General features: G+C 42.0%; 1 protein-coding gene across 1 annotated transcript; it reads left to right on the plus strand.

Annotated features, from left to right (window-relative positions):
- The first annotated feature begins 413 nt into the window (after window positions 1-413).
- LOC149279040 (tubulin alpha chain) lies at window positions 414-1,884 on the plus strand. Its single transcript, XM_089501480.1, has 3 exons — window positions 414-534; window positions 655-803; window positions 910-1,884. The coding sequence occupies exons 1-3, from the start codon at window positions 414-416 to the stop codon at window positions 1,882-1,884; spliced, it is 1,245 nt and encodes a 414-aa protein (XP_089357606.1).
- The last annotated feature ends 8,664 nt before the right edge of the window (window positions 1,885-10,548 follow it).

Consider the following 10,548-nt stretch of genomic DNA (forward strand, 5'->3'; position numbering starts at 1 on the left):
GGTTCCTGTCCGAATGCCATTTGAATAGTTATTCATTTCATTGTTTGGTCTGAATAGAGCTCTTAGGAAAAGGGAGATGGTTAAAAGAATGGTATGCTTTGTCTCCTACGTCACAGATCTCTGCCTTCCTCATAGTGTGGCAAAAAAAAACCAACCCACAACACACGTGTCCCAAGCTAATGCCAATTGGAATCTATAAATAATCTAATAAGGCAACTGTCTGAAGTCTGACATTATGCCAAGTTGTGTAACGTATGTACAATCATTTCACAGGAACATTTAACAGTTAATACCTGTCACTCTTTCCACAGCGTGAGTGCATCTCTATACACGTTGGTCAGGCTGGTGTGCAGATCGGCAATGCCTGCTGGGAGCTGTACTGTCTGGAACATGGCATTCAGCCTGATGGGCAGATGCCCAGTGACAAAACCATTGGAGGAGGTGACGATTCCTTCAACACATTCTTCAGTGAGACTGGAGCTGGGAAACACGTCCCTAGGGCTGTGTTTGTAGATCTGGAGCCAACTGTCATTGGTGAGTAGATAAAACTTTGCTGGTTAAAATCTGTAAGGGAAACCAGTGAGAGGAATTAAGCATGTTGCACACGATACACTTTGAATATATTATATAAGGCATATTTCCCTTCATCTGTAGATGAGGTTCGTACTGGTACATACCGTCAGCTGTTTCACCCAGAGCAACTTATCACTGGGAAGGAAGATGCTGCCAACAATTATGCCCGTGGACACTACACAATTGGCAAGGAAATTATTGACTTGGTGCTGGACAGGATCCGCAAACTGGTAAGTCCATGAAATAAATAAACAAAAAATAAAATAAAATTTGGTAAGTAACTGGAAAACTCCAGCAATATGACTTTTTCTGTCTCTTCCCCTTTCCCCTTCACAGGCTGACCAGTGCACAGGTCTTCAGGGTTTCCTGGTCTTTCACAGCTTTGGTGGTGGTACTGGTTCTGGTTTCACCTCCCTGCTGATGGAACGTCTCTCTGTTGATTATGGGAAGAAGTCAAAACTTGAGTTTGCCATCTATCCAGCACCACAGGTCTCAACAGCTGTGGTTGAGCCCTACAACTCCATCCTTACCACCCACACCACATTGGAGCACTCAGACTGTGCCTTCATGGTGGACAATGAGGCCATCTATGACATCTGCCGTAGAAACCTAGATATTGAGCGTCCCACCTACACCAATCTGAATCGCCTTATCAGTCAGATAGTGTCCTCTATTACAGCCTCTCTCAGATTTGATGGTGCCCTGAATGTAGATCTTACTGAATTCCAGACCAACTTGGTGCCCTATCCCCGTATTCACTTCCCTCTGGCTACATATGCCCCAGTTATCTCAGCAGAGAAGGCTTATCATGAGCAGCTCACTGTAGCTGACATAACAAACGCCTGCTTCGAGCCAGCTAACCAGATGGTGAAATGTGACCCACGTCATGGTAAATACATGGCTTGCTGCCTGCTGTACCGTGGTGATGTGGTTCCTAAAGATGTTAATGCTGCTATTGCCACCATTAAGACAAAGCGTAGCATTCAATTTGTAGACTGGTGTCCAACTGGTTTCAAAGTAGGCATTAACTATCAGCCCCCAACTGTGGTTCCAGGTGGTGACCTGGCCAAGGTCCAGCGTGCTGTGTGCATGTTGAGCAACACCACTGCTATTGCTGAGGCCTGGGCCAGACTGGACCACAAGTTTGACCTTATGTATGCCAAGCGTGCCTTTGTGCACTGGTATGTGGGTGAGGGTATGGAGGAGGGAGAGTTCTCTGAGGCCCGTGAAGACATGGCTGCCCTGGAGAAGGATTATGAGGAGGTTGGTGCTGATAGCGCTGATGCAGAAGATGAAGGTGAAGAGTATTAGACTTGTTGCTTGAAATGAGCTTTTTCTTTCTGTTGCTGAAACTCCCAATCTGAAGTCTAATTTTTTTAAATAAAGTGCCATTTTAAATGTGGCTATGAAATGTATGTTTTCTGTAGTGTCTAATTTGGTGAAAAACTGCCAAAGTCAACTGTTCGCATAAAAGTACTTACCTAGGGTCAGAAAACAGTATTTTATTTTCTTCATTCAAGACATTCTAGTCACGTTTAATAAAGCTAATTAAAATACTGATGCTGTGGTGAGACCTAAGTTACTAAAATGTCTTTTTAAAATGGAAAAAAAACTTGGAACACAAAACACTTCATGTACACTTTATAACATTTGGGTCATTAAACATCTAGTCATCAATCCTAAATGCCCTGGTCTGTTGCCAGTTACTGATGTCCTTCATATGGTACAGATGTCAAGTTCTACAGTTTACTTCCTGTCGATTTAATGTTTAATTAAACTATCGCTGTCTGCATGTAGGTCATAAGACTGCTGTAGAACTCTTAAGCTTCATAACATTCAAGGCTAAAAGCAGAAAGTTCCAAAGAGAAGCCGTTAATGGGGTATGCAATAAAAAAAAAAAAAAAAATCTGGCTTGTAATCTTTCTGCCTGTGTTTCTATTGCGTTGCCGGTTTCTCACATTAATAGTTATTGCGCCCTGCTCGTTCACACTGACTAAAGAGTGCTAAGCACATCTATAGAAGCATGGTGGGGATGGTGTGTTACCACATAACATGTAGTTAGTAAGATCTTCACGCGGAAGGAGAATGAACACGTTGCCCATTTTGGTTGTGTGCCTGTTGGGGTAGCTTTTGCGTAATGCCTGACCAAATACAGGTGCGTGGCATAATGTGGTTAAGAAAAAACTTAGACATGAACCTGTTGAGTAATGCAAGTATCCCAGCTGATACTCTGAATCAAGAAAATGTGGATTGGACAATGGTGTGCTATCTGGATAGGTGCTGCAGCATAGGAGCTAAAATACAGTACTGCGGTTTTGTAGGACCACACAATAAAATGGCAGTTAAAAGAAGCTTTATTAGTCTACGAACAGCAATTCCAAGTACAGAATATGTTTCAGGAAGTATAAGTTCAGATCCAAATGCTTAAATAGTAATCTTTGGGTGTTAAGTGCACTTGTAGAAATTTAATTTGGACACTTTTTTTTTACAAGCACTAATTATTTCCAGGAAGAAGTCGGGTGTTTTAACATTAAATTTCAACAAGGTACAGGCTTGCATAAGATTTCAGTCTTAGCCATGTAGCTCTCGAGTAGAGCGACTTCTGATTTGGAAACATCAAGCCTTTAGAAATGGACTCTCGTGGGATGAGGATCCTTATATAGGGAGACAAAACAAACACTAGCTGAGAGTCGAAAGATCCCTGTATGTATCCGTTGCTGTAATTGCACCATGAGAAGCATAGCTATTACATGCAGATTAGAGGCTACACTACCATATTACCATATTGCCACGATGCAGCTGCCCTTTTTTTTTTGAATCGGTCAGCCCCGTAACGCCCTGCCCCCGGGCCACACCCCCCAAAAAACAAGTGTCCTTCTGGCCGTTAGACTGTTGAGAGATGTTAATGAAGCTCTTCATGGGCTGTGAATAAATAGAACCCCAGTTTTATGTGGGAGTCTTATCTTTCTTTCTGAGGATTGTTTGCCGATATTGTTAAAATATTACAGGTTAGTATTGTGTTATGGATACACCTTTCCTGTTTCATAACCATAAATCCTTGTTCTATCGGTGTCTGTGCTGCTTCCTGTTTCCTATGTGGAGTGAGGTGGGCTGTGTCCTTCCTTCCTGTGTCCAGCAGCCTCAGTAAAGCCACCCATTATGTACAGAACTGCGTATCTGTGCAAGGGGCTAGAATACCCCTAAAATAAACACAAAGCCCAAAAAACACAAGCAGTAAATTATGCTTTGAAGACAAGTAATATTCATATTTTCCAAGCTGGATCACCATGGCACAAATGTGTCAATGCAGACGTATCCGGGTCGGGGTCAGGGCTAATAGTCCCTTAAGTCACAGAGCGCTGGGATATCCCAGCATTCCACAGGGTATATATGTATGTATACATATATATATATATACATACATACACTGTATTAGCTCAGTATACTGGTAAAACAGTATTTTATCTAATAAACAGGAATACGTGTGTTTTAACATTTTGGTATCTTATCAGTTTGTCAGCATATGTTATATACAAACAGAAAACCAATAGCCATTTTAAGGTCCCCCCTCATTTCGTAATGCACCTTACTTATAGATATGCCCCTCTGCCCCCTGATATGCCACTCTGCCGCCCCAACTATACTTTATAACCCCTGATATGCCACTCTGCCCCTAATATGCTTTATAACCCCTGATATGCCACTCTGCCCCTAATATGCTTTATAACCCCTGATATGCCACTCTGCCCCAATATTCTTTATAACCTCTAGAAATGCCCAGCTGCCCCTCCAGATATGCTTGATGCCCCTAGAAATGCCCACCTGCCCACTAGAAATGCTTAATGCCCCCTAGAAGTACCACTCTGTCCCCCTGATATCCCACTCTGCTTCCTAGAAGTGCCACCCCCAACTTGCCAATGCACCCCCAGACTCCCTGGTGTCTAGTGAGGCCACTGCATCGGGCAATACGAACTGCGCATCCCTGCGCTAAACCCCGATTATAGGCTGCACCCATATTGGGCTGCCCATATTCTGGCCAATATGGTGTGTGTGTGTGTGTGTGTGTGTGTGTGTATATATATGTATATATCAAATATGTTTGATGTTTATATATAATTAAAGAGTTGTCCATTTTGTTTTATCTTGCTCTGGTCATTAGCACTTGATCTCAGCAGGATAATTAATCAGTTGCAGTTTGTGTTCATGGTTTCAGATGCTGATTTTCCAGCTTCTGCTGTAATCAGTTTGCCGAAATCAGAAAAATGGCCTCAATACAGCATGTTGATAACAGCAATCCAACGCTGCACATCACAGCCATAGTGCCACTCACCTATCCATCAGTTTGGCCCATTGATTTGCACTCCATTGAAAAGGTTAACTGCACAGACAAAGATGTTTTGCACTTGAGTGTTAAAGAATTTAACTACACAAACATGGATGTTTTGTACTCCAGCACTTAAAGGGTAACTACACACACAAAGAGGTTTTACGCTTCAGTTTTGGGGTCGCTAACTACATGCACACAGAGGTTTTGAACGCAAGCATTGAAAGGTTAGCTACACACACATATGGCAGCTTTGCATTTCAGCAGCAAAGATGTTCCTTAGACACAGGTAGGCTGAAAAGGCAGATGTTACTTATAATAGATTTGCTTCGTAAATTAGTTATATTGTGTCCACTACATTGTATCTCATCCGCTGACACTGGGAAGGTTGTCTGCTCTTTAAATGTAAGAGTGCTCCATGCAAGTACTATTTTAAATGTAACAGTGCTCCATGCAAGTACTATTACGTTGTATCTGTTAGCGAGATGCCAGCAAGGACAGCTCCTGCTGTCAGATCAGAGAATAGGCGTTCAGGATACAGCCAACTCGATGCAGGAGCGGGTGGTCAGACAATGTACTGGCTGGTCCCAGTAATCCTGCGCACTCCCGCAAGGCTGCCTTTGCGTTGCTCACACACAGCAGCGCTCTTCTCTTGTTCCGCCCAGGAACCCAGCGGAGTCACGTGAATTTACGTTGTGTAACAAGACTCTTCCTGTTCCTGCTTCCCCGGGTGAAGAGAAGAGACGCTGTGTGCGAGCAACGCAAAGGCAGCCTTGCGGGAGTGCGCAGAAAATCTGCAGTTTAGGTAAGGGGGTGGGGGGAGTTTGAACGAGTATGCGTGATTGAGGGAATGAATGAGTATCTGAATGATTAGTATCTGAATGAGGGAATGAATGAGTATCTGTGAATGAGGGAATTAATGAGTATGTGAATGTTTGTAAATGATGTTTGCGGGATTGGACACATGTTTCGGGAGCTGGGGGGGATTGGACACGTTTGTTGCTGGAGGGGGCGGTAATGGTCAGAAATTCAGTGGGAGTGGGCAGGAGCAGGATTAAGAAAACAGTCCCACACAGGGTTCTAGTTAGTGGCACCTGGGTGCAGAATTTCCTCAGCTCACCTTCCCTCGTAACACACTCTAAACTTCATACCCTTACACAGCAACACCCACATAGTCACTCTGTCAGTAGCTCACAGACATTTGTGTTAGCATGTTGGGCATCGTGCTTTTATACGCTTGATTATTCTTGAAATTGCTTTAGGTACATTTCCACAATTACACAGTGCAGACAAGGCTGATAGAAGAGATTGGTGTAGTGCCTAATGCACACTGAGACTGATCAATAGCAGCAGAATCCAGATTATCAACATTTCAGATAAAGCAGAATTTGTAACAGCTACTTTACCGAGAGATGGCATTTTTCATGAGCCCTGTCAGCAAATTCATCCAACACAGTGTGCAGAATTAAGCAAAGCCTGCCACTTCCTATTAAACTATAATGTTGCTGGATTCATCTACCTCGATAAAGTAGAACGTCTTAAATGAGTTAGAGGTCTCACTGGGACAAGCAAGGGAAACTAATCTATTTAGTGGGGCTCCTGGCAGACAAGTGGGATTCACAATGAAATGATGAGCAGCCTTGCTGGCAAGTGTTACCAGCAATCATTTAATTCAGGAATATTGCAGCATTTATATAAGCAAGACTACCATGAAGTTGTCAGGGGTAGGACTCTGATTAAGATTTCAGATGTTGGGTTTATTACTATCAATCAGCTGTTATGAAAGAAAAGAGAGCAACTGTGTCTATCCAATGTGTCTATTCAGATAGTATGCACTTGACATATCACTTAGGCAGATAACGTATGAACAGGGGGCTGAAGGGATATATTTATTAAAACATTGACAGAATAGTTTATCAGGATCAGTCACTTAGTGTTCAATAAATGTGGTGCATTTGGAATTCTCATGGGTTATACCCCAGTTGTGAAATTAAGCATTCTGTAAACGTACAGTTTCAACTTAAAAGATAGTATGTGACAAGTGACGTCAGAAACAATTCTGGTGAATAAGGACATGTCCTCGTGTGTGAAATATACATCTACAAAACAAGAAAAAAGAAATGTCCTGTCCACACACTGGACCAATTAATGGTCAGGATCAATGTCCCCCTAATTTTTAGTAGTTGGTACGTGCATACATTTTATGTTCATTTTTTTCCTGTTACAGAAGTATGTGCGCACTGAATGCTTGTGCAAATGTAAACCTGTTTTAAGATAATTTTGGCACATCTGCTCTCTCTCAACTGTATTGTCATGTTTTAATATAATATCAAGATTTGATAATTCATCCACTACTCAAATTTACCAGACACAATTTAGCTCAGGTTTTCTTTGGTGCATTATTGATTCATATTTAGTGTCCTTGTTTCTCTTTATTGGGTTAAAGAACAAGGAGACTGAACCAATACGCTTTGTTCTGCATGCCTGGCTGGGGCTGGGGTGGGAGAGGCTTGAGCAGCAGAACATGTATCTTTGACAGAGGCGCAGCAGCAGGAATTGAGCATTACCTCATCCCTCTGCTGACATAAGGGCTGGACAAAGGAAGTAATAAACCATATATAACTCAGCCAGGCTTCTACTGAATCCTGTTACAGAACAATTCTATTTTTTTTTCACAGAGTGTAAGATTACTGTAAAACATTGTGAATTGAGTCTGTGAACTTTACACCCAACATTCTCTATATTTGCAAATGAAATCATATCCAATGTGGTAGAAAATGTTCACCTTGAGAGGCATACAGAGAGGGGGGGCGCCCAAATTATTGGGCAAAGGTGGTACCACGCAAAACGTGATAAAGATTAAAAGGGATTGGCGGAGATATAGGAACCAGAGGGGGTGGCGTTCCTCTCAAGCATGGGCATCCACAGTATTTTTTCCGGGGGGGGGCAAAATATCCTCCCCACTCCAACACCTCCTGCCCATTTCCTACCTTTGTTTGCTCGGGGAATGGTTACTTGGTAGAAGGAAAATGTCAGTTACCCATTCATAGGAATAATTATATGACCATGGTAGCAATAGCTAACCTGCACAACATGACAACATTAGTTTCCAATAGTTGGGGTGATAAAGATTAGCCACAAATACCCAGTCTACAATTCCTATGGTTTTCAGCCAGTAATAATTGACTCTATATCATGGGAGCTGCAGTCAACAACAAAAACGTTAGTGTGCATAATAATCAAGTAAATCAACTATCAATGTCGCTGCTCGACATCATTGGAGTGAAGATTGGGAACACCTAATGTTGTGTAGTGTAGCTCTGTGATGCAGAGCAAACATTCTGAGATAGAGAGGGTAGTTCGAGGGCAGTAAAAAAAGGGAAATAAAGGCTTGGAGCCAAAATAGGACACTTGGTAGTTTTGCAGCAGTTGTGGCTAATATTTTGGCAATCAAATGTTATTACATTTCTCATGATTTTTAGCCAACCAAGTGGATGGCTGGGAATCATGAGATATGCACTGTGAATGGGGAGAGGAAAAGGGTTAGCATGTGTGTCTGTGTCATCATATGGTGTCAGGGGAGAGCCTAGAGTTTGTGGCTCTTGGGAGACAGGGAGTGTGTTTATTTACTGAGGGAGGAGGGTGGCACTGAAGAAGTATTGTACCTAGGGCTACTAACTCTAGGGTCTTGCTTGCAAGTTGCTAATGCTGCCTAAAAGGAAGGAAGGGTGTTAAAATAAAATATTAGCCCAGTGTGCCAATTGCGCTAGGTATTTCACTGTGTAATAGTACACTAATCTTCTGAATGATTTGTATCATGATAAGTTTAAAATTAAAATGACAAAACAAGACTTCTAATTTTCGAATCCTCACTTAATTACAGTAGTGCCTGAGCAAAAGAAATAAGGATACATTTGAGTAGAATTGGCAAGTTAAAAGCAATTACCATTATTTCCAGGAGATGGCACCAAATCCATATGATTTTGTAATCTTGCTACACATGGTAAGGTGCATTGTTTAAATATACCTATAATATATACACTCACTGGTCACTTTATTAGGTCACCTGTTCAATTGCTTGTTAACACAAATAGCTAATCAGCCAATCACATGGCAGCAACTCAATGCATTTAGGCATGTAGAGGTGTCAAGGCAACTTGCCAGGGAAGAAAGGGGTTTTAAGTGACTTTAAACATAGCATGGCTGTTGGTGTCAGATGGGCTGGTCTGAGAATTTCAGATCTACTGAAATACTGCTGATCTACTGGTATTTTCTCTAGGGTTTAAAGAGAATGGCCCGAAACATAAAGAAACTATCCAGTGAGTGGCGGTTATGTGGATGAAAAAGGCTTGTTGATGTGGGAGGTCAGAGGAGAATGGGCAGACTGATTCCAGATAACAGAAAGGCAACAGTAACTCAAATAACCACTCGTTACAACCAAGGTATGCAGAATACAATCTCTGAATGCACAACACATCGAACCTTGAAGCAAAGCAGATGACAGCAGCAGAAGACCACACAGGGTCAGCTAAGATGAGGAAACTGAGGCTACAATTTGCACAGGCTCACCAAAATTGGACAATGGAAGACTGGAAGAACATTTACAGATTTTAGACAAATTCGGCAATTCCTATGAAGCCACTAAATAAGGCCGACAGACTCACCTGACTAATAATCACCATGTGATAAATCTGTAAGATTGAGAATCCCACTACAGTTGCCTGCTGCAAGGTGAAGAATACTCTATAGTTGTCCTTTAGTAAGAATAGAGCAAATGAATTTTTCGCACTCATCTTAGCACCATGGGAGTTGTATGAAATTCTTCAGAATCTGAACTCTAGCTAGCAGGACCCTCTACAATGTTTTACTCTGTTTACATAAGCTATTACAATGTGTTGATTGAGGACTTTATTAGGATTATAACTAAACAGCAAGGAGCTAATATTTTCATCAGCACCCAGTTACAATTGTGTAGCTCATACTTTAAGACCTTTATCCCTACACTGCAGAATATTTAAGAGACAAAGTCCCTTTAAGCTTAACAATGAAGGCTGGAATGCATGATGGCAAACATTAAAAAACTCTTCTGCTTTATGAAATAAATGCACAGAATTGCTAGCTACATCTATTTATATGTTCATAGATCTATATATAGAAGAATATGGCAATAGGAAATAATTACCACCTTAATTCATGCTGTTGCAGTAATGAATAATTGTATTATCTTCCTGTAAAGAACAATGGGAACATGCTAATATCAATGCTGACGCAAATAGGAGGATGTTATAAGGGACATGCATGCTCATGTCACGTTGACCTTTTAAGGCCAAAGACTCATGAAGGTATGTTTGATTTGGGGAGAGGGGCACTGTTGCATTTCTGGGGAGGCTCTTACCTGCCTGCCCAGTCCCCTCTTATGTCTAAGTGACCGAGAAACCCTGTCTGGTCTGCCGGAGCCAGACTCCCATGGATTAGCCTGATATGGGGGCTTTACAAGCCAGGAAACACTCAGTGTGCCTGACCGGGAACCTAGCCGCAATTCATGGAACTGGGCGGCAGCTAGGAACTGGGGCAATGCCCGACAATTGAAACTGTGTCACTACGGACATCCTTTGACCCACCACGTCGCTCTTTTGAGGATACATTAAGCA

Source organism: Sceloporus occidentalis, unplaced genomic scaffold (assembly GCF_023333645.1).
Source record: "Sceloporus occidentalis isolate IW3139 unplaced genomic scaffold, rSceOcc1.0.p SCAF_175, whole genome shotgun sequence".
Classification (NCBI taxonomy): domain Eukaryota; kingdom Metazoa; phylum Chordata; class Lepidosauria; order Squamata; family Phrynosomatidae; genus Sceloporus; species Sceloporus occidentalis.